The sequence below is a fragment of the Hyperolius riggenbachi genome, chromosome 8 (assembly GCF_040937935.1).
Source record: "Hyperolius riggenbachi isolate aHypRig1 chromosome 8, aHypRig1.pri, whole genome shotgun sequence".
In the NCBI taxonomy this organism is placed as follows: Eukaryota; Metazoa; Chordata; class Amphibia; order Anura; family Hyperoliidae; genus Hyperolius; species Hyperolius riggenbachi.
In genome coordinates, this window is record NC_090653.1 from 44,280,813 (window position 1) to 44,306,079 (window position 25,267).

General features: G+C 44.2%; 1 protein-coding gene across 1 annotated transcript in view; it reads right to left on the reverse strand.

Annotated features, from left to right (window-relative positions):
- Positions 1–7,388: 7,388 nt before the first annotated feature.
- The window catches only part of LOC137528776 (complement factor B-like), a 219,292-nt gene continuing 201,413 nt past the window's right edge, over positions 7,389–25,267 (reverse strand). Inside the window, exons 15-18 of the mRNA XM_068250347.1 lie at positions 25,130–25,248; positions 19,870–20,002; positions 12,423–12,472; positions 7,389–7,809 (exon numbers count right to left, since the gene is read on the reverse strand). Coding sequence (XP_068106448.1) covers positions 7,654–7,809; positions 12,423–12,472; positions 19,870–20,002; positions 25,130–25,248 — 458 coding nt within the window. The 3' untranslated portion in view covers positions 7,389–7,653. The remainder of the gene's footprint in view (positions 7,810–12,422; positions 12,473–19,869; positions 20,003–25,129; positions 25,249–25,267) is intronic.

The window sequence follows — 25,267 nt, forward strand, 5'->3', positions numbered from 1 at the left end:
GTGGGGTGAAACCCCCGTTCCCCACCGTCCACAAAGAGAGATATAACAATATATTGAGAGGTGCGCTGAATAATTGCTTTCTTACTATATGGAATTTAAATCTCTTGTTTTATTAGTTCACTTTGCATTTGATTTATAGCGAAATATACATAAAAATGCTGCATTCACCACATCCACATTACTATCACTCACTACTAGTACACCAATACGCATGGGCGTCCTGGTTCCCTTAAAAAATACACATACATATATGTGTCTGTAAAAATATTCTACACTTTAAAAATATATATATAAAAATATGCAGATTATGCACGTATATACAAAAATTCCGATGAGAATAAAACTAGGATTGCAGAAATTATGACCATTTTGTCTAGAAAAAGTTCATTTCATCTTCTGATTTCCAATATGACAGCAGGATGTCCCCACGTTATCACAATGTCCAATTAGGTATATATTGTCTCACCTGGTATTCCAACAGCGTTATGTTATTTCTAGAGCAGACACCCCCTCGGGTATTCCTCCCGCAGCTGAGGACACTGATTGGGTCTATCTCACCTCGTATAGTGTAGCTCCCGTGGATGGTTGTAATATCCTATTTCCACATCAGCTCTGGGCAGCTCGTGTCATTCGGGTGATCAGTCCCCGCAATCCTCCTCAGGGAATCGGCGGCGAGAGGCCGGCTCGCCACGCTATCTCTCACCCAACAAGCGGCTTCCGGTTCTTCGCTCTTCCGTGTTGACGTCACTTCCTCCAGTGCGTCTCACACTCTGTACAGATTACTTCCTTGCGTTCCACCCAACTTGTATTGTATCTTGCACTCTCTTCGGGTGATATAAGCAATTGAAGTGCACTGGCTAGTAGGTAGAATGGGGCGCCCCTTCACCACTACTACAGTATACAGATGATTGACATGTTTCGACGGTAACGTCCGTCTTCATCAGAATCTAGAGAGCCATTGAACCAGTTGCCTTTTTTATACCAGCTGACATTCAGATCGTAATCCCTCCCATCTCTTCCATTAAAGGGACAGTCCTACAAATAGCTTCACACAATCCGGCTGATATGTATATATTATATTGAGTTATAGTCCACTACAGCACTTCTTAGTGTATTGCAAAATCTTCTACAGCCCTCATTATCCAGAGGAGAGTGTAAAAAATTGCACATATTATAATGAACCATTATAAACTTATATACACATATAAAATCCTCAAGGGAACCAGTCCTCCCACAAAGAACCAGAATACCCATGTGTAGCACTCACACCCTAGTTCATAAATCCAAATAACTCCATCTCCTCATTCAATCCTTTGGGGGCAAGGCTATCCAAATTAAAAATCCATCTGCTCTCCTGTCTTGACATTTTAGCAAGATAGTCGCCCCCCCTTATATCCCTATGTACCACTTCCAGCCCAAAGTAGATTACATTTCTCACACAGCAATTGTGGTGGTTTGCGAAATGTTTGGAAAGTGGGTGCCCCTGCCACCCCTTCCCAATATTGTTTAAATGTTCCCCAATCCGCTGGACAGAGATCTTTTAGTGCGCCCCACATATATTTTCTTGCAAGGGCAGATCAGGCAATAGATCACACCTTTTGTATCGCATGTGATCAATTCCCTGATCCTGTATCTATCATGACCCCCTCTAACCTCAGTAATTTTCTTATAACCCACTGTCTTCCTACAGTTAACACATCTCCCACATCTCACAAATCCCCCCCATCTCCCCCCTTAGGTTTCGTGATATAATCACCAGCCGCCAAGGCTACCCTCAGACCCACATTTTGGGATTTCCTATAAACGATGGCTGGGTTAGTAGGCAGGATCCCATTCAGCACCTTGTCTTCCCTTAGAGTGGGCCAATGTTTGGCAATAATGTTGCGTACCACTCGACTACGTGGGCCATACCTCAGGCTCATTTTCAGGGAATAGTCTTGTACACTTCCAACCCCTCTCTTACATAATAGATCTTTCCTATCCATCACCCCTACTTCCCTCTTGGCTGCTGTTATAATGTTCTCAGTATATCCCTTTTCTCTAAACTTATCTGCCAGGATGTCTACTTCTGCTTGATATTGTATATCATCTGTGCAATTACGTTTCATACGTACAAATTGGCCTTTAGGGATATTTTCAAGCCACATAGGTAAGTGACAGCTGGTAGTTAAGATATAGCTATTGACATCCGTAGGTTTTGTGACATCAGAAATTAGCGAGAAGGAAATCAATTTTCTGGACCTGAACATTTATGTAGAAAATGACTGTTTAAAAACACGCACGTTCACAAAACCTACGGATGTCAATAGCTATATCTTAACTACCAGCTGTCACTTACCTATGTGGCTTGAAAATATCCCTAAAGGCCAATTTGTACGTATGAAACGTAATTGCACAGATGATATACAATATCAAGCAGAAGTAGACATCCTGGCAGATAAGTTTAGAGAAAAGGGATATACTGAGAACATTATAACAGCAGCCAAGAGGGAAGTAGGGGTGATGGATAGGAAAGATCTATTATGTAAGAGAGGGGTTGGAAGTGTACAAGACCATTCCCTGAAAATGAGCCTGAGGTATGGCCCACGTAGTCGAGTGGTACGCAACATTATTGCCAAACATTGGCCCACTCTAAGGGAAGACAAGGTGCTGAATGGGATCCTGCCTACTAACCCAGCCATCGTTTATAGGAAATCCCAAAATGTGGGTCTGAGGGTAGCCTTGGCGGCTGGTGATTATATCACGAAACCTAAGGGGGGAGATGGGGGGGGATTTGTGAGATGTGGGAGATGTGTTAACTGTAGGAAGACAGTGGGTTATAAGAAAATTACTGAGGTTAGAGGGGGTCATGATAGATACAGGATCAGGGAATTGATCACATGCGATACAAAAGGTGTGATCTATTGCCTGATCTGCCCTTGCAAGAAAATATATGTGGGGCGCACTAAAAGATCTCTGTCCAGCAGGATTGGGGAACATTTAAACAATATTGGGAAGGGGTGGCAGGGGCACCCACTTTCCAAACATTTCGCAAACCACCACAATTGCTGTGTGAGAAATGTAATCTACTTTGGGCTGGAAGTGGTACATAGGGATATAAGGGGGGGCGACTATCTTGCTAAAATGTCAAGACAGGAGAGCAGATGGATTTTTAATTTGGATAGCCTTGCCCCCAAAGGATTGAATGAGGAGATGGAGTTATTTGGATTTATGAACTAGGGTGTGAGTGCTACACATGGGTATTCTGGTTCTTTGTGGGAGGACTGGTTCCCTTGAGGATTTTATATGTGTATATAAGTTTATAATGGTTCATTATAATATGTGCAATTTTTTACACTCTCCTCTGGATAATGAGGGCTGTAGAAGATTTTGCAATACACTAAGAAGTGCTGTAGTGGACTATAACTCAATATAATATATACATATCAGCCGGATTGTGTGAAGCTATTTGTAGGACTGTCCCTTTAATGGAAGAGATGGGAGGGATTACGATCTGAATGTCAGCTGGTATAAAAAAGGCAACTGGTTCAATGGCTCTCTAGATTCTGATGAAGACGGACGTTACCGTCGAAACATGTCAATCATCTGTATACTGTAGTAGTGGTGAAGGGGCGCCCCATTCTACCTACTAGCCAGTGCACTTCAATTGCTTATATCACCCGAAGAGAGTGCAAGATACAATACAAGTTGGGTGGAACGCAAGGAAGTAATCTGTACAGAGTGTGAGACGCACTGGAGGAAGTGACGTCAACACGGAAGAGCGAAGAACCGGAAGCCGCTTGTTGGGTGAGAGATAGCGTGGCGAGCCGGCCTCTCGCCGCCGATTCCCTGAGGAGGATTGCGGGGACTGATCACCCGAATGACACGAGCTGCCCAGAGCTGATGTGGAAATAGGATATTACAACCATCCACGGGAGCTACACTATACGAGGTGAGATAGACCCAATCAGTGTCCTCAGCTGCGGGAGGAATACCCGAGGGGGTGTCTGCTCTAGAAATAACATAACGCTGTTGGAATACCAGGTGAGACAATATATACCTAATTGGACATTGTGATAACGTGGGGACATCCTGCTGTCATATTGGAAATCAGAAGATGAAATGAACTTTTTCTAGACAAAATGGTCATAATTTCTGCAATCCTAGTTTTATTCTCATCGGAATTTTTGTATATACGTGCATAATCTGCATATTTTTATATATATATTTTTAAAGTGTAGAATATTTTTACAGACACATATATGTATGTGTATTTTTTAAGGGAACCAGGACGCCCATGAGTATTGGTGTACTAGTAGTGAGTGATAGTAATGTGGATGTGGTGAATGCAGCACTCGTATTGGCAGGTGTTCACAAGTCAGGAACTCCCTGCATTTGTACTATAAGACTCAGTGACTTTTTCACCAACTTTTGGGGATAACTATAACAAGAAGTATATGGAGGCTGCCATATTTATTTCGTTTTTAGTAATACCAGTTGCCTGGCTGCCCTGCTGATGTTTTGCCTCTAATACTTTCAGCCATAGCCCCTGAACAAGCATGCAGCTTATTAGGTGTTTCTTACATTGTCAGATCTGACAAGATTAGCTGCATGCTTGTTTATGGTGTGATTCACACCCTACTGCAGACAAATAGATCAGCACGGCTGCCAGGCAACTGGTATTGTTTAATACGGAATAAATATGGCAGCCTCCACATCCTCCTCATTACAGTTGTCCTTTAAAGGATACCCAAGGTGACAAGCGACATGATGAGATAGACATGGGTATGTACAGTGCCTAGCACACAAATAACTATGCTGTGTTCCTTTTTTTCTTTCTCTGCCTGAAAGAGTTAAATATCAGGTATGTAAGTGGCTGACTCAGTCCTGACGCTATGCATGCTCTGGTGAGTCAGAGCAGGGAGCCCACATCATGAGCAGCGGGGCTCAGAGGGGCGGAGACAGGGCATGCATGACGGAGGAGAGGCAGATCCTTTCAAATAAACTCTGCCTTCTCTTCATTCCTTGATCGACAGAAACGGTCAAATTTTTACAAGAGGGATTTTGGAGGAACAGTGTGAACCGAATCATCAAAACAAATTAAAGGAAAAAAGTGTTTATGAAATAATAATAAAAAAAAAAAACAACAGTTCCCATTGAGTGGCTAGGGATGAGAAGAAATTACGCCTATGCGTAATTAATTATGCATCATAATTTGCATTTACGTATCATAATCATAATGCAAAATTTCGGGGAAAGCGTAATTAATTTAATTTGTCATCGTAAGCATTTGTAATTATGTGTTTAATTTTTGTTACAGGCTAGTGGGTACAACTAATAATAGTTAAAACATTTTTTTCAAAAAGACCTTGTAGTTTTTGATAAAACCAATTTTAAAAATACAAAGAAAAATGTTTTTTAAACGTATTTTTTAGCGTTTATTTTTCTTTGCATTTTTAAAATCGATTTTATCAAAAACTACAAGGTCTTTTTGAAAAAAAATATTTTTTTTTGACTTGTATCCACTATTCTCCTTAACCCATTAGCGTTCCGTCGTTTTCACTTGAGAAATGTTCACCTCCCATTCATTAGTCTATAACTTTATCACTACTTATCACAATGAACTGATCTATATCTTGTTTTTTCCGCAACCAATTAGGCTTTCTTTGGGGGGTACATTTTGCTAAGAGCCACTTTACTGTATTTTAACTGGAAGAATAAGAAAAAAAACGAAAAAAATCATTATTTCTCAGTTTTCAGCCATTATAGTTTTAAAATAATACATGCCTCCATAATTAAAACTCACGTATTGTATTTGCCCATATGTCCCGGTTATTACACCGTTAAAATTATGTCCCTATCACAATGTATGGCGACAATATTTTATTTGGAAATAAAGGTGCATTTTTTCCGTTTTGCATCTATCACTATTTACAAGTTTAAAATAAAAAAAATATAGAAATATTTCATCTTTACATTGATATTTAAAAAGTTTAGACACTTAGGTAAATATTTACCTTTATTTTTTTATTGTAATGTTTTTTTTTATATTAAACATTTTATTTGGGTATTTTTGGGAGGGTGGGATGTAAACTGTAGTTTTATAATGTAATTGTGTGTTGTTTTAATCCTTTTTTACTTTTAGTTGTAGTTTTACTTTTTGGCCACAAGATGGCGGCCATGAGTTTGTTTACATGACGTCACTCTAAGCGTAACACACGCTTAGGCCCGGTTCACATTAGCGGGCGCCGTCCGGAATCGCCGTGCCGGAGCCGGACCGCATGCGGGACGGACGGAACGGACGCACGGCATAGCAATGAAAGCCTATGCGTGCGTTCACATGCGTCCGTTTCGTCCGGACCGGATCCGGACCGGATCCGGACTCCGGCATAAGACCCAACATGCGCTATTTTTTGGTCCGGCTCCTCCGGCAGCCGTATCCGGGGCGGAGCCGGACTGCACCATCCGGCCAATACAAAGCAATGAGAACCGGAGAGCGCACAACACACTGGCTAAAAATCCGGATGTTCTACCCCACTTCCTATGCGAATTGTTGCGGCGATTTTGGATGGGGACACATGGGCAAGCATTTTGGAGTGGAGCAGCAGTGACTTTTAAATGAGCTGGAGATGTTGGCAGCATGTCGGAGGTGGAGGTGAGTGCTAAACAGCGGAGGGCCTGATTCCACAGGTCCCCCTTCTGCTGACCTCCCAGACCCCAACATTTTATTTGGTTTGTACTAACTTTTGCCAAACGGATCCGGATCGCATCCTGATGAACACCTGATGCAACCTGACCGGATCCGGATCGATCAGAACCGTACGGTTCTGATCCGGATCCGGTCCGGATCCGGTCAGGTCATCCGGTCCGTTTGGCAGAGAACCGCAAGTGTGAACCGGGCCTAAGAGTGACTCATCGGGGAGGGAACGGCCAGAAAAGGCGCAGCTTCCGAGAGAAGCTGTCGCTTTTTCAGCGGGGGAGAGGAATCAGTGATCGGGCACCATAGCCCGATACATTGATTCCGTGGCTACCGAATCCGCGGCCAGGAGTGCGCGTGCACGCGCGCGATCGGCCATGGGAGCGCGCGGTGGTGCGCATGGTTCCTGGACGTAGTTTCTACGTCCAGGAACCAAAATAGGTTAAACATATGTAGCAATTTTGGTAGCAATAGCATGTATGGGGGGGCTTTGCTATTCACCGCCAAAGTCGGCACGAAATGACGTGTAAATTCATGCGTAATTACAAATGCGTATACAAAATCAATTGAATAAGCAATTTGTAATTACATATAGGCGTAACTGCAAACATGTACGCAAAATTTTGCATCATCATAATTAGCTTATTACAATCAACACTGCCATTGACTTTAAATATTACACCCTCTTGAAAAAAAAACAAAACAACATGAATTGTTTAATTTGGACGTCATTTTTAATTTTTTTATATGCAGAGCGAAATGAGCTATAGAGTACGATTACACAGTAAAAATGATTGAAATGTTTTACACTTATTTTAACTTTCAAAGGGTCAGTCCTATCAGATACTTCAGCTACAGACAGATGTTGCTAGACTCCATCACCCGTTGGCTTGTTATATGCGCCCAATCAGTATTGCTGTATTATTCTATCTCTACTGCTGCGGGTGCAAAATGTTCTAAGCTCTTTCTTAGTTCAGTTACTCTTCAGTGGGTAATAATTCCTCCTTTGCAATGTCAAGAATCCAGTCCAGTCCGTAGAGTACACTGGCATGAAAATCCCGAGATGCTTCAGGAACCCTGTCTCTTTTAAGCTGCTTACAGCTGTTTATTGTTCCCCAGCTTATCACCCCAACCTGTAGAGGAGGAAAGGAGAGAGAACTTAGAAAAATGGAAATCAGGGCCAAACACGTAACATCCTGTTTATGAAAATCTCTCTTTAAAATTGAACCTGAACCGAGTAAAAATATTTAAAATAAACACATGGGGCCTGATTCACAAAGCGGTGCTAACAGTTAGCACGCTGGTGAAAAGCCCTTTATCACGCCTAAACTCAGTTTAGGCATGATAAGTTTAGGTGTGATAAGTTTAAGCACCAACTGCGTTAGCACCGCAGTGCACAGCTGATCAAAAGTTTTGCGCTAGCAAAGTCTGGTGCACTTTGCATAAAGTTTAATGGCGCTGCTTTGCGTGCGGGACTTTGCACGCTATCTACACTTATCTAAACTTAGCATGTCTAAACTTATCACACCTAAACTTATCACGCCTAAACTGGCTTTTCACCAGCGTGGTGCAATGGTTATCACGCCTAAAGTCTCTAACTGGGTTAGCACCGCTTTGTGAATCGCGCCCATGATGTTTCTCCAAATGAATGTTACGTACTTATCTCGCCATCAGTTTGTCTCAGAAGCTCATCATTTTCTTCTTACAATGATTCCTTCCAGTTCTGACAAGATTTGTCAGAACTGAAATATATCAGTTGATGTCAGATTTATATCAGTTGCTGTCAGTTATAAATGAAAGGACAATTGATGAGCAAGGTAATGTCCATGTTTCCCTATGGCTTAAGTGGGCAAATATTACAGTTTAGCAGTATGCTGACCATGAAGCTATTATGGGGTAAAAGCCATTTTATAAATGGAGAACAGAGAATTCCATTGATCACAGTACACTCTGCTTCTGTCTTCACAATGGAAACATGCTAATTACAGATGGGACAGTCCCAATCTTCCAATTGTAATATTAAATAATGAATGCAGGAAGAACTGAAAAGACTAAATAAAATAAAAATGAATAAGGCACCTGGTCAATATGAAATACATCCTCGGGTCCTAAGGGAATTAAGTTCAGTTATCGATAAACCCCTTTATCTTATCTTTTGTGACTCTCTTTCAACTGGCAGAGTTACAATAGACTGGCATACAGCCCATGTTTCCCATTATTTAAAAAGGTCAAAAAATCAGATCCGGGAAATTATAGACCTGTAAGCTTAACGTCAATTGTGTGCAAACTATTTGAGATGTTACTAAGAGATACTTTACAAGACTTCATAGCAGAGAATAATATTATTTCTCTCCATCAGTATGGGTTTACTAAGGACAGGTCCTGTTTGACTAACATGCTCAGCCTTTATGAGGTAGTGAACTAGTAAAGATATTAGGAATGCTGTAGATGTGATATACTTGGACTTTGCAAAGGCTTTCGATACGGTTCCCCACAACAGTCTGGTGCAAATGTTGAGGATGCAAGGACTGGGGAAGAGTCTGTGTGCATGGATAGGGAACTGGCTAATGGACAGAAAGCAAAGAGTTGTGGTCAATGGATCATACTCAAAATGGGAGACTGTTAGCAGTGGGGTCCCACAGGGGTCTGTACTGGGTCCAGTGCTCTTCAATTTATTTATGAATGACCTAGTAGATGAAGTAGAAAGCTGTTCTGCAGATGATACAAAATTGTGCAGAATCATCAGCTCTCAGGAAGATATTGGCATATTGCAATATCTGGATAGGATGGCTATATGGGCACATAAATGGCAGATAAAATTGAATGTTGAAAAATGTAAAGTCATGCATTTTGGACGTACTAATGGTCTAGCACCATACAAAATAAACGGGATACAGATGGGGACATCAAACTTGGAGAAGGACTTAGGAGTACTCATCGACAACAAGTTAAATAATCGTACTCAATGCCAAGCCGCTGCAGCTAAGGCAAAACATTTTTTGTGATGCATTAAAAGGGAAATAAAAACTTGAGATGCTAGCATAATATTGCCCCTGTTTACCTCTCTAGTAAGACCACATCTGGAATATGAAATTCAGTTCTGGGCACCACATTACAGGAAAGATATTGCAGTTTTAGAGCAGGTGCAGAGACGAGCAACAAAATTGATACGTGGGATGGAAGGTCTCACTTATCAAGAAAGGTTAGATAAACTGGGTTTATTTAGTCTAGAGAAAAGATGCCTTAGAGGGGATCTAATTAACATGTATAAATACATCAAAGGGCAATATAAAAGCTTGGCAGATTAACTATCTGTCCCTAAGCTTTTGCAAAGGACTAGTGGACATGATCTGCGCATGGCAGAAATACGTTTTAGCCATTTTTTTTAAAGAAAGGGTTCTCTACAGTAAGAGTGATTACAATGTGGAAAATATTGCCACAGGAAGTAGTTATGGCAAATTGTATATCTGCATTTAAAGGGGGCTTAGATGTTTTTCTCGCTTTGAAAGACATCCATGGCTATAATTACTAGGTAATGCTTAGTGATGTTGATCCAGGGATTTTATCTGATTGCCATCTGGAGTCGGGAAGGAATTTTTTCCCTTTTGGGGCTAATTGGACCATGCCTTGTAAGGGTTTTTTCTCCTTCCTCTGGATCAACAGGGATATGTGAGGGAGCAGGCTGGTGCTGTACTTTGTTTTCTGGTGGACATATTTCTTTTTCAACCCAAATAACTATGTAACTGTAGGCAAACAGGATGCAGGAGAGGAGAACGAGATTAAAGAGTAGATTACATGGGAGGTAAGTATGACGTTTGTATGTTTATTTTGACTTTTCATTTTCAGTTCAGGTGGAAGGAAGGAAGGGAGGAAGTTGGTACTTTTTAGTACTTGTTGGTACTTTTTCAAGTGCCGAAAAGTTATTTTCAACAGAAGTTGAAAAATTATCTCCTAGGAGAAAAGTTAGGAGAAATAGTGAATTGAATACTGTCCAAACAAAAGAGAAAAGTGAGTGCATAACAGTAAATATGCCTGACACTGAAATGACATACTCCAAAGCAGTGCAATATACGGGTGAAAAAAGACAGTATTATGCCTCCAACTAGACAAAGAATACAGGAGCAACACGCTATATACTTAGTAAAAAATCCACATCTTTAAAGCGGACCCAAACCAAACATTTTTTTCAATTAAAAATATTTAGTTGCACCACTCTGACACATACAAAGATAAATAAACACTCCTTCAAGCCTATGAGCATTTCAGTGCATGCTTTTCACCCTTTTCTTTCCATAACTAGGGTTATACTGGGGGCAGCCATTAGCAATTCCTCCATTGCTGGACACTACCTACTCCACCAGTTTGCCGGATTCTGTCCCGGCAATATGAAAGGAAGGGAGGGGTTCCTCCAATAAATGTAGTTTTATATTTGTCATCATGCAGCTGAAAAAAGGCTGCTATTTATTATTATAATTTAGAAAATAGATTTTATTTCTGAAATCTTGTATTTTTAATTTAGGTCCACTTTAATACAAAATTTCACTAAAAAGGCATAACATGTAGTAAAACACATATACTTATTGGCACATATGGTATAGCAGGTATGGCAGGAGGTGCGGAGGAAGGATGTAAATTGAATAAGGCCCCAGAAGAGGGAGAAAGAGGAAGAAGAAGGCAAGAGAAGGAGCATGCAGGTTGAAGGGAAGACAGTTGGAGTGGATGTGAAAGGGGAAGGAGAAGAGGATGAGCACTAGTTTACAACAAGAGCAGATAGAAAATTATATCAACAACAAATAAGACAATGCTATGTGAATATTTTAGAGGTGTATAGAGACGGCCCGAACAGTTCGCCGACGAGCAGTATTCTGGGAACATCTGCTGTTCGCATTCACGGCGAACAGCGAACATTTGTCTTGTTCGATTCACCCCCTATACATCATTGAGCTAAACTTTGACCCCTTACCTCACAGTCAGCAGACACATGGCAGCCAATCAGCTAACACCCCTTTCTGGACTCCCCACCTCCCTATCAAAAAGCAGTTGCGGTGGCCATATTGGATCAATTCTCTGCTGGCTGCTGACTGTTAGTGAGAGCAGGGACAGACTTGCTGCAGATAGGTAGGGACAGCATTAGCTAGGCCTGTGTTCTTGTTCCTCACTTGCTGTGAAAGCACCCCAAACAGCCCTTTTGAGGACTAGCACATTGGTCTGTGTTTTTTGTGTGTGACACTCCACAGCCCACTGAGACCCAGAGCTGTGTACACTACTGCTATTGTTGTTGCCTCATTAAGTTGCAGGCACAGAACCACTCCAGTGCATTATTATTTCACTGTATTCTGATAGTAGTATTGCATTTCTCTGTGTGAGATACTCCACAGCCCACTGACACCCAGTGCTGTGCATAATGTGATTTCTGCCCTTTAGGAATTAAAACCCGACTTTGCGTCAACTCCGTAATTTTTGGTGGGACTTTTGACATGGTTCCCCCACTGGCATGCCCCTATCCAGGTGTTAGACCCTTGAAACAATGTTTCCATCACTTTTGTGGACAGAAACAGTCTTTGTAGGTTTTAAAATTCACCTGCCCATTGAAGTCTATGACGGGTCGCCAGATTCGTCCGTTTTGCGGAAGTTCGCCGTTCGCAAACATAAAATTCTATGTTCGGAACATCTCTAGAGGTGTGTTGGCAAGTAAGGCCCTGTACAGTTAACAGGATAGTTGTAGGCAAAACTCAAATGTTCTTACCTGGACATGACGGTTCTTATGTTGTATCATAAGAGGGCCTCCAGAATCCCCTAAAACAGACAAATAAACAAATAAGTTGCCTAAATAAAGTAAATAAAACCAATTTCTTTGGTGACAGCGATGGGAGGAGACGACTACTAGGTGACATTCCATCTGACCCACAGAATACAAATTGGCTAGTAATAAAAGACAGCAAAAAATAAAATAAAATAAAAGGAATCAAGAGGAAGAGGAGGACAAAGAGAAATTACGAATGGATTACACAAAGTCAATTGAATTTCCAAATTGAAATACATGTGGCCGTAATTGTGTAATTAGCAGATGACGATCCTTAGAGTGGCAGCAGACTGACCCATGTTTCACCTTCTTGATACTACGGGACCTATTTACAAACAAGAAATACATTCGGTCCTAACCACATCTGAGCATTTGGAAGAGATTTCCAATGTTTACAGTCAGAGGCGTATCTATGGGTGGGCAAGGAGGGACACATCCCCCCCCCCCCGAGCGCAGCACTGTAAGGGGGCACAGAGCATGGCCACCGCACCCCCAAGTGAGTGAGAAGCGATTCGCTGGCTGCCCAAAGTACCCCTGCTTCTCTCCTTCCCTCCGCAGAGGAGTGCAGAAGTGTTAGCAGCAGCAGAACAAGGGGGGCACATCTGGTTAAGTGTAGGGGGTACATCTAAATGAGGGGAAGGGAGGAACATTTGGCTATCTAAAGGGGGGCACATTTGGCTATCTAACCAGAGGGAAGGGGGGGCACATCTGGCTATACAAGCAGCATTTGTGCATTTGACTCCACCCATGACTATGACCACATTCTGATGCGTGACCAAGCCAAATTTATCCAGAGGGGGGCGCATTGAAAAGCCTAGCTATGCAGAGCGGGGACCAGGTCCTCCAGTACCCAAGGCTGAGACACCAAAGTGCGCCCCTCCATCCCTCCCACCCCAACCTTCACACACTGCTTGCTATTAGACTAAGAGGTGCCCCAGCCCCCCTCCCCCCCCCCCGCCCCAACACTTTAATCTCTAGGTACCTGGCTTGCACGTTGCAGTCACTGCCATGTATCCCCTTTTCTTATTTCTCTCAGCTTCAAGCACAATAGGTGAATGATAGCCGAGTGAGTTGTGCCCCCTTCTACACTGCGCCCTGAGGCTGGAGCCTCTCTGCCTCGGCCCAGCCCTGTAGATACACCTCTGTTTACATTGCCGCAGTGATTGACAAAATCCTAAAACAAGCACAGCTTACAGTAAACCTGAGATGGCTAAAAATTAAAAAAAAAATTATACATACCTGGGGCTTCCTACAGCCTCCTTCAGGATGATCGGTCCCTTGGCATCATTCTCCGCCACCTGGATCCTCCAACAGATGCCCCTTTAATGCTGCAAATCGGCGTGCCCCCGTCACCAGGAGTGTGCTGCGCTTGCGCAGGAGCACAACGGGGAGCGGGTGCATGACCAGACTGTGCCTGTGCCGGCTGTCCCTGACTGGCGGAATTACCGGGCCACCTAGCGGAGGATCCAGGTGGCCTGGTGAAGACGGGGAGGGACCGATTAGCCTGAAGGAGGCTGAAGGAAGGTCTAGGTATGTATAAATAGTTTTTTTTATTTTTAGCCATCTCAAGTACACTTTAAGGGCAGGATGGGGGAAGCAATATTCTTCACCATCATAAGCTCTCTACATCATGTGATGTCTCCATACATCACAGAACATGACAATAATGGGACAATATGACTACTAAAGTCACATCATTAGAAAAGGCAGATGTGTGCAGCTGATGCCTTTGTTTTATGTAAAGGGCCCTAAGCAGGCCGTTAAAATGAAAATCTGCACTTACCTGGGGCCTCCCCCAGCTCCCCATAGCCCACGAGGTCCCGCCAGGTTCACTGAGTCCCCTCCGTGGTCCTGCTGACAAAGTTGTGCACGGCACATCTGCACAACCGCTCGATCACACGCCCATTACTGTAAGCATCCTGCGCATGCGCAGCTCTCGGAAGACAACCGCGCAGGATGCTTACAGGAATGGATGCGGGTGCTTTGACAGGCCACGCATGCGCAGTTGCACACAACTTCGCTTGAAGTCACTGGGCTAACCGTGCCGCCATCAGGACCAGGGAGGGGTCACGATGGCGGGCCCGTCACATACACAAGCACCACATATACCCACACGTACACACAGACACCTGTGCGGACAGCAGGGGTGCAGCTAGGATTTAGAAATGTTTGGGGCGCCATGGGGCACCAAGGATAAGGAGAGAGTGGGAAATAGTCTAAGGACAAAAGGGGAGAGGGTGCGGGGAAACAGAAGGGGGACAAGGTGTAGAAGGAGGTGGAGGTAGAGCATGTGGTGATGGGGGAGAGCGAGATGGGGAGGGAGATAGCTTGGAAATGGTGGAGGGGTAAGGGAGTGAATAGGAGGGAACATTTTGTACTGATGGGATAAGGTAGGATGGGGTGTGGAGAGTGGAAGCATAGACGGGGGACAGCAGTTAGACCAAGATGAGATAAATGTCACCAATGATGTGGCTGAAGGGGGTTAAGCAAAGTTGCATCAGTAATCAATCTGGTAAGGCGCAGTCCACAGGAGATCAGCAGTGAAGTTGGCAGATCATCAATGATGGCAAAATAAAAAATAAAAAAAAATCCAGCTGTGTGTGATTGGTAGATGGGGTGTCTGGTTGGTAATGACGTAGCTTGTCTGGAGGTCGGCGATGGATCAGCTGATAGGGAGTTCAGCAGTGGAGCAGTTAGCGAAGATCAGCAGTAGTGTGGTTGGTGAGGCACGGTGAAACCATCAGTAGTTTGGTAAGCGGGTGTGCAGTGCTTAAATTTAGCTGGCTGTATGTTTATCTGGTGTATGCAGGGCCGGATTTACACTTTTGTCCACCCTAGGCCCAACTTCGACCAAGTGCCCCTTGCATGTCTAAATATGACTTGCACATACAATAGCAGAGCATATGATTAAATACATCACAGAACATGATGCGGGGGGGCTGTGGTAAATATATTTTCAGAGAATCACAATCCAGATAAGTAAACTTATTCATTTTACTTTAAATGGTCCCAAATCAATAATACATTTCTTTATACAAGTCACAATAGCTTACTAATAGCCAGGGCCGGGCCGAGGCAGAGGCGAGAGAGGCTCCAGCCTCAGGGCGCAGTGTAGGAGGGGGCGCACAACTCACTCAGCTATCATTCCCCTATTGTGTCTGAAGCAGAGAGAAATAAGAAAAGGGGATACATTTCAGTGACTGCAAGCCAGATAACTAGAGATTAAGGTATTGGGGGCCCTGGGGCACCTCTTAGTAATAGCAATCAGTGTGTGACGGCTGGGCTGGGGGGGATGGAGGGGCGCACTTTGGGGTCTCAGCCTTGGGTGCTGGAGGACCTTGTCCCGGCTCTGCTAATAGCTCTCCCAAATGACCACACTTTTATTGAATTTACTATTTTGCCATTAGCCCAACGTAAAACTGAACTTCAGGTAGGAAAGATGGGCAGTAAAATCAATGTCTGTGCCTAACAGAAAACTGCACCAGAAAGGATGTTGAGGAGTTATTAGTGAGTATTGGAGGATTCCAAAATCAGGTATCAGAAAATTTTTTCACTGCTGTTACACTGAGGAAGGTTTAATGAATACATTACCGGTATTTCAAATGTCCCCAAAGTTTTTAAATTTAAAAAAGTGGGAGGCATTTAAAACACACTTCCGGCCATAACCCCTTGTCACACCATATGAAGATAGCATGGAGAAAATGCATAGGTTGTTAAGTCTAACCATGCTGGGCCTTTTTTACTCACTGTTTCATATTAGCATCTGGAAATAGGCAACTTCGGTTTAGAGGGAGGGATTAAAGTAAACCTGCAGTGAGAACACGAACGTCACATTTGATACTTACCTTTGTTGTAGAGGGAAGGCTGTGGATTGCATAGAGCCTCCACCCGGCCTGTCATTCTAACGCCGTCCTCTGGTAAAGCTATTTGTGACGCTCGGTGAAACAGCTTTCCGGAACTACTTGTGCCCCTGATTAGGTCCAAAGATGAGCGCAACCCTACTGCACATGTGCAAGTCCAGCCCCGCACATGGGCAGTAGTGATGCCCTCGTCCTCTGAACTAACCTGGGACATAACTAGTTCCGAAAATCTTTTTGGTGGAATACCTCTAACGGAGAACGTTGCTGGAATGATGGGCTGGACGGAGGAATGGGAAGGCTCTATGTTATTCAGGGCCTTCCCTATACTTAAGTATAAAGCCTGAAGCACTTTTTCTCACTTCAGGTTTGCTTTAAATGTTGAGGCTCTAAAAAGGTTTTGAGTAGTTAGAGACATATATTTACAGTACAGTACATAGATCTGCACATACATCCTGGAGGAGACACAAAGACAAAGGATTTGGTTCCAATAAAGGGACAGCTGGGACTTGTGTTCACTTACAAAACTTTTAAACAAACTGAGCACCTGAAATATCTATAATAATAATAATAATAATTCCAGTATTTTGTATAGCGCTTCTCTCCTGTCGGACTCAAAGTGCTTGTGGGGCAGCCACTAGAGCGCACCCAGTAGGCAGTAGCAGTGTTAGCCTTACCCAAGAACTCCTTACTGCATAGGTGCTGACTTACTAAATAGGAAAAGCCGAGTTTTAAACCCAGGTCTACTATGTCAGAGGCAGAGCTCTTAAAGGACAACTATTGCGAGCGGTATGCAGAGGCTGCCATATTTATTTCCTTTTAAACAATGCCAGTTGCCTGGCTGTCCCGCTGATTCTCTGCCTCTAATACTTTTAGCCATAGACCCTGAACAAGCATGCAGATCAGGTGTTTCAGAATGAAGTCTGGATGGATTAGCTGCATGCTTGTTTAAGTTGGGTGATTCAGGCACTACTGCAGTCAAAGAGAACAGGACAGCCAGGCAACTGGTATTGTTTAAAAGGAAATAAACATGGCAGCCTCCACATACCTCTCGCTACATTGTCCTTTGACCATTACACTATGCAGACTAAACACTAACCAACTCTTGTACCTATGAGATCCACCAAGCTAAGTCAATTGTGTGTGCCTGCTGCATAGCATGCTGGGAGATGTAGTCCTTGGATGCAAGAACATCTCTGGACTCACAACCATGGACTATATCTCCCGGCATGCATTGCGGTGCGTGAACACCATTGCTGGGAAAATAAAAATGCATCACTGTGAGGTCAGTCTGTGGAGAAGAATGAAGATCTCATAGGAACAGGCCAGGGGAGCAGCACCCCCTACAAAAGTTATGATGCTTATCCCAACAGAACACTCTTCCGAACTTCCCTTATGGGAAAGTTCATTGTAAATAAAATCATTCCTGGTGCTTTAAACAGATTCTATAACAGCAACAGTTGCCTGCAATAATATACTCAGCATTCAGCAATGAACAAACCTCAAATAAGCCACAGATGGCAAACACTAGTTTTTCAATACAGCACACACAAAATTGTTATATAACATAGTTTCAGAAAAAAACATAGTTTTGCAGACTCTCCAGCATGGAATATAACACTGGCAGCAAGTGGTGGACTGAACACTGCATATCAGGCAGACACAGCCAGCTACTTCCCTTCCCCGTGGCAGCAGCGTGTACTGGATGCTCAGCAATGTGTGCTATGAGGATGCAGAGACACAGGGCAGCTTTCCTCTTAGATGCTATGCGAGAAGAGAAGAGGAGACGGCTCCGGACTTACAAGGAATGTTTGGTGGTAAAAGAAGAAGACTGAGTGACACTTTGTAATACAGGCAGCGCTGCACTCCAGCAATAAAGCCAGAGAACAGCACAGAACTTTCGTCATGTTAAACAGAGCAGCTGTTCTGCAACTACCTACTTTGCCTGTGGTCTTCATCCTCTCCTCGGGTCTCCCGCCCTATCGGCCCCTCCCCTCAGTGTCAGAGTGGAGGAAAGGGGCGGAAGGGACACACTGACTGAATACATGAGAGACCCGAGGAGGAAGAGGACAGCGCTGCACAGATACGCAATAATTGAACAGCTGATTTGCCGACAGCTGTAACATCGCCCCAGCTGAAGCTCCGCCCTAGTCCTGAGCCTCTGTGGCCTGCCCACAAATCCGGCCATGGGTGTATGTTCAATATGGTATTGAAGGTGCTTCTATGCAGGGTGTAGAAAATCAGCAGATGAACAACAGCCCCGAGTTCTGTGCTAGTTCACTTCTGTTCCCTTCTGGCTCAATTCTGGTATAATTCGGTTTGTCTAAAGTACCCTTTAAATTTATACCCTGCTGACCAAGGTCATGCTGACTATATGATCTACTAATATATCCACTGACTAGATAGATGCTAACAAACAGACTGCTTGCAGCTGTGAATATACTAGACACTAGTCTCTAGCCACACAGGGGCAGGGCCAGTCTAAAGATATGCAAATTGTGACTAATGAAATGAAGTAGGCAAATGGTAACACAGGAAGAAGCCCCAATTATTAACACTAATGCTACGTACACACATGCGACAACGATCGTTCGTTGTCAACGACGAACGATCTTTTAATTGACGAAAGAACGACCGAAGTAAAGTTAGTTGTAAAAAGTATGTAACGATCACATCGTTAGAACGAACGTTACACCACGTAAAAGCACTTAATGCGCCTGCGCATAAAATTGTAAAGTTCCTTGGAGAAAAAGTGAAATGCGCATGTCCAGCCTGGTACGAACGATCGTTTCCAACGATGTGCCACTTTTGCTAACGATCGTCGGTGGTAAAAATCCGCCAAGACAGAACTTTGTTTTGTAGCGATTTGCCTCGTTCGTCGTTTGCCTTAATAGTCGTTGGTTCGTTTTTTGTAACGATCGTCGTTGGTAAAGATCGGGGAACGATCGTTACAAACGACTATAGTCGCATGTGTGTACGCACCTTTATAATTAAGCAGATTGATGCAGAATTTAGATTTTAAGCATACAGCCAGGAAATTCAATCAGTTGCATACCAATAGAGTGTACCAGGCATAACAGAAGTAAGCTGCTCTCCAATTCAATCAAATCAATGGAATCGATCCGAAAATCAAATTGAATAGATCAAAATTACGATCGAATCAGAGAATCAGAGAAATTTTCTGCTGAATTGTATCATTTATGGTCACCTCAAAGGACAACTGAAGTGAGAAGAATATGGAGGCTGACATTACTGTCAGATCTGACAAGATTAGCTGCATGCTTGTTTCAGGTGTGATTCAGACACTACTGCAGCCAAATAGATCAGCAGGCTGCCAGGCAACTGGTATTGTTTAAAAGGAAATAAATATATATATGGCAGCCTCCATATGAGATCTACTGGTTATTGCTCACTTCATCCTGAATGATGCTATGTGCACTATGTACACATTTGTACTCACCAATTTTAGAACAGGAAACACTAGATTTATGGTTATTAGGAAGTAACCAGGCATTCATGACACAGTGCATTACCTTTGCATGTTTGAGGTTCAATTTTAGGGTGTACCCCACCAGTACAGAGGAAACTGTCCGCCGCCACATCTTTGATATCTGCCAAATCTTTGAATTTTTCCACTTTCCGGGCATCATCAAGGCAGCCGTTCCTCTATGGAGAAGCAGAGAGTTTAATTTAATGATGGAAAAAAATAGGGAGGTAAGAAAAAAGGTGAGACTGAGTTGTGGGCATTAGTTGTTGCGCTGGGCAGAAGCACATCTTTGCGTTTCAGGCTGTGCGCATGCATTGAGAACTTTGAAAGTTAGGGGGTCAGGTAATTATAACCACAGTCTTAAAGAGACTCTGTAACATCAAAAACCTCCCCTGGGGGTACTCACCTCGGGTGGGGGAAGCCTCCGGTTCCTAATGAGGCTTCCCACGCCGTCCTCTGTCCCACGGGGGTCTTGCTGCAGCCCTCCGAACAGCCGGCGACAGACCCGACTGTAGATTCAATATTTACCTTTGCTGGCTCCAGCGGGGGAGCTGTGGCTGCTTTCGGTTCGGAAATAGACGGAAATACCCGATCTCCGTAGGGTCTGCTCTACTGCGCAGGCGCCGGAAACTTGCGCCTGCGCAGTAGAGCAGACCCGACGGCAATCGGGTATTTAAGCCTACTTCGGAGCCGACAGCCGTCAGAGCACCTGTGCAGGAGCCGGGAAGGTAAATATTGACGTCACCGCTGCACGGAGGGCTGCAACAAGACCCCTGAGGGACGGAGGACGGCGTGGAAAGCCTCATTAGGATCCGGAGGCTTCCCCCACCCGAGGTGAGTGCCCCCCAGGGGACGTTTTTACGTTACAGTTCCTCTTTAAGGGCTGGTTCAGACGGGCGTCTGCGGAGCGTTTGCTGCCAGCGTTCGGGACTTGGTGTTAAACGCTCCCATTCAAGTGAATGGGGGTGTTTGCACCAGGCTTTTACGCAAACGCGGCGTTCGGGTCCCGATTTTCCCTGGTGTTAAAGGCACCCCTGGGCGCTACATGTAGCGTCCCGATTCCCGATCGATTTCCGCCTGTGGTGTATGGGCAACCGACAGATCCCTCTCTAATCAGATTCGATAAAAGGGAGATTTGTCTCTTTGATGAATCTGCCCATTATTGCTAGATGTTTGGGCACCTTTAGTTTACCCTTTTACTACATAGATTTGACAAGATTGTACAGACAGAATGTTTTTTTGGACCATAAGACTCACCTAGGTTTAGAGGATCAGGGGAAAAAATATACTAAACTTGGATGCATTATTGGTGCTGGAGCGTCTTGCAGACCCCCCCCCCAAGCTTCCTTTGTCTAAGCTACAATGCCCAGCTACACTAACCTAACCCTGCCAGCTGCAGCAACCCCTTCTGTTTCCACCAGCTACATCAACTAACCTCTTAAATTTAACTACACTACCAGCTACACTAACTACACTACTAGCTACACTAACAACGAAGACCTGCAGATTGAACGCTCAGACTCCTTTCTTGGGGGCGGGTGAGGTGGGTCACCACCCAGGGCACAGTTCAGGAGGGAGAAGTAGCATGTCCTATGGAGACCTGGACACTAAAAAGGTAGACGGAAGTATTGAGTATGCTTTGTCCCAGTCAGGAGGGTGAATTAATCACTCCACTGCGCTCTGCATTGGGGGCTCTAGCTAGATAATGAATAGTAGGATGGGGAAAGGGGGCACCTATACCTGGCTACCTATACTGGGGCACCTATATCTGGCTACCCATGCTGGGGGCACTTATACTTAGCTACCTATACTGGGGCACCTATACCTGGCTACATATACTGGGGGTACCTATATCTAGCTACCTATATGGGGGTACCTATATCTAGCTACCTATATGGGGGTACCTATACCTAGCTACCTATACTGAGGGGCAACTATACCTGACTACTTATACTGGGGGAACCTATACCTGGCTAACCTGTACTGGGGACACCTAAACCTGGCTACCTATGCTGGGGGCACCTATACCTGGCTACCTATACTGGTGGCACCTATACTAGGCTACCTATTATGGGGGAACCTATACCTAGCTACCGGTACTGGGGGCACCTATACCTGGCTACCCATACTCAGGGAACCTATGCTTGGCTACCTATACTGCTGGCACCTCTACCTGGCTTCCTATACGGGATCACCTATACCTGGTTACCTATACTGGGATCACCTACACCAGGCTACATATAATGGGGGCACCTGCACCAGGCTACATATACTGGGGGCACCTATACCTGGCTTATATTAAAGGAACACCTGGCTACCTATACTGGGGGGCTAAATACCGTATTGCAAATAACGTTGAAGCTCACTTGAGGGGGGGGGGGGGGGGGCAGGGGGAATTTTTAAACCTACTCAGAGCAATTTAGCCTAGAAACTGCCTTGCCCTCACCTATCCAGCCGGTACCCTTTGTCTCCTCTTCTGTCTTTAGCCACTGTAATGGAGTTCTGATGCTCCAAGTCCTCCAAGACACCAGTTACCAATGTGATCTATGCTCCATCTCAGGACCCGCCACTTCCTTCTCCTGCTACTGCTGTAATCCAATCTTGGGCCTAATGTCACATGGTACTTCTACGCACATTTTTGAGTGGCATTCATCCTAGATGTCATCCAGTTCAGGATGCCAGCTAGCAATGTGGTATCCTGCTGTTTTGACAGTTCACACATAGTGCTACTATTCCTATATGCCTGCTGTCACGTTAAAGAAAACCTGTAACAACAAAAAGTTCCCCTGGGGGTACTCACCTCAGGTGGGGGAAGCCTCCGGATCCTATCGAGGCTTCCCCCATCCTCCTGTGTCCCACGGTGGTCTTGCTGACTCTGCCCCTCCGAACAGCGGGATGTAAATAATTACCTTCCTGGCTCCAGCGCAGGCGCAGTATCGGCTCTCCGCTCGGAGATAGGCGGAAATAGTCGATTGCTGTTGGTCTGCTCTACTGTGCAGGCTCAAGTCTTCTGTGCCTGCGTATTAGAGCGGACCCGATGGAGATTGGCTATTTTCGCCTATCTTCGTGCTGAGAGCCACAACAGCGCCCCCGCTGGAGCCAGGGAAGGTAAATATATCAAGCCTTGTCAGCGATTGTCAGGCTTGTCGAGGGAGGATTGCCTGCAGCTACAGGGATAGGTGAAGCCTCATTGGGACCCTGAGGCTTCCCCCTCCCCAGGGGAGTACCCCCCAGGGGAACTTTATTTTGTTACAGGTCCTCTTTAAAGGACCATTTCAGCATTTAAAATCTTACAGAAGTGACAGATTTTGGACTAGTCCCATCTTCTCATGTGGTATTCTCAGGGTTTTCTTTATTTTCAAAAGCATTTCCTGGATGGCAGTTGCTATGTCTAACTAAAGGTTCGTATACACGTCCGATAAAGATCGTTCGTTACGAACGATTCGTGACGTTTACACGATATTCAAATTAGACTGAAAAGATCGTTCGTAATGAACGATTGTGTACACACGTGAACGATATAAGTATAAAGTACTGAACGACGAACGATAAAAAAATGCGTGCGCAAACGGAAGTGACGTTATGACAGGCAATAAGAACATGCGTTATCGGACGATCTTTGTACACACTGCAACGATTGAACGATTATCTTTCGAAAAAATCCGCCGGGTTGGATCGGTCCGATTGAACGATAACGATAGTTATCGTTCACAAAAACGATCGTTCACACTTTTTGAACGCACGATTATCGTTCCGATTGTCGTTATCGTTCGTTTTTGAACGATCGTTATCGTACGTGTGTACTCAGCTTAAGGGTGGCCACTAATGATCCAATCTTTTTCATCCAATCTTACCATTTCTATGTAATATAAGGTAACTGCCTGAAGTATCCATTCAGTATATTCACTCAATTTACCCTTATACTACATAGATTTGGTAAGATTGGATGAAAAAGATTGGATCATTAGTGGCTACCATAACAAAATACTATGCAGATGAGTAGAGAGCTTGGCTGGTATTTTAATAATTTGTCAGATTAACTGCCGTTAAGGAAATGCTTTTGAAAAACAAAGAAAACTCTGGTGCCAGCAATTTTCGATTTTGTGGGCAGTTTTTTTTTCCTCCTCCCAACGCTCGGGTGGGCGCTGCGGTTTTTGGACAGCACTTTTAATAAGCGCTTTTGCAGAGCGATTGCATTTTTTCACTTCCTGACGTCAGTCAGGAAGTGAACTCTTTGAACCAGAAAAGAATAAATACAAAATATTTATTCTTAAAAAAAACGCGAATGCAATCGCTGCACAAAGCAATGGTAAAATGGTACAGGCAACACTTTGCTGTGTGGATCGTAAACAAACTGCTCAGATGTGAACTCTCTCGTAGGGAATCATTGCACAAGCGTTTTGAGGGCGATTTTGAAAATCACCTGCGCTTGAAACAAAAGGGCAAAAACGCCCGTGAATGAGCCCTGATAATCCCCCGTGAGGAGAAGGACTAGTCCAAAATTATGTTGGTTTGGTGTATATACACATGTTTATCTCATCGGGTCACATATCTCCTCAGGTACACTTTAAGAATAAGCACTATAGAGACATAGGGCCTGATTCACAAAGCGGTGCAAAGTTTTTGCACGCCTGTGAAAAGCCCTTTATCACGCCTAAACTCAGTTTAGGCGTGATAAGTAGAAACTCGCGCAAAATTCCCGGGCGCGCAGTCGCGCAGCGCACAGCGTGATGCGCCCATTAAACCCTATGGGTGCTGCGCGCGGAATTGCACGATTGCGCGCGTAAAACTTTTCGCGCGGGACTTTGCACGCGATCACCAGCACAAAGCGGTGCTAACTCAGCGGTGCAAAGGTTATCACGCCTAAAGTCTTTTAGGCGTGATAACTTGGTTATCACCGCTTTGTGAATCAGGCGGTGATAACCAAGTTATCACGCCTAAAAGACTTGCAATCGCGCAATTCCACGCGCAGTGCCCATAGGGTTTAATGGGAGCATCGCGCGCACCGTGTGCATCGCCCTGTGCGCGACTGTGCGCGCAAAACTTTGCGCACTGGAATTTCGCGCGAGTTTCTTCTTATCACGCTTAAACTGAGTTTAGGCGTGATAAAGGGCTTTTCACAGGCATGCAAACACTTTGCACCGCTTATTGAATCAGGCCCATACTGTTTGACCATGCAGTCTGTTTTGTTCTATGGAAAGGGAAAGGCAACGAGTGGCGTTTGAACAAACTCAGAATTCACTGCACAGACATTTGCAGGTACAACATAAAGAAATGAACAGCGCATTAGTGATTATGGACCATACCGCGTTCCCTTGTTTAATGTCAACAAACTTTTCCACGTATCTGACTTCGCTGTCTACAGTCTCCTCAGTAATGAATAGTGAAGGGACCGTTTCTGCAGTTTTAGGGAGTAATATATTTTCTAAAGGAAAAAAAGTGAA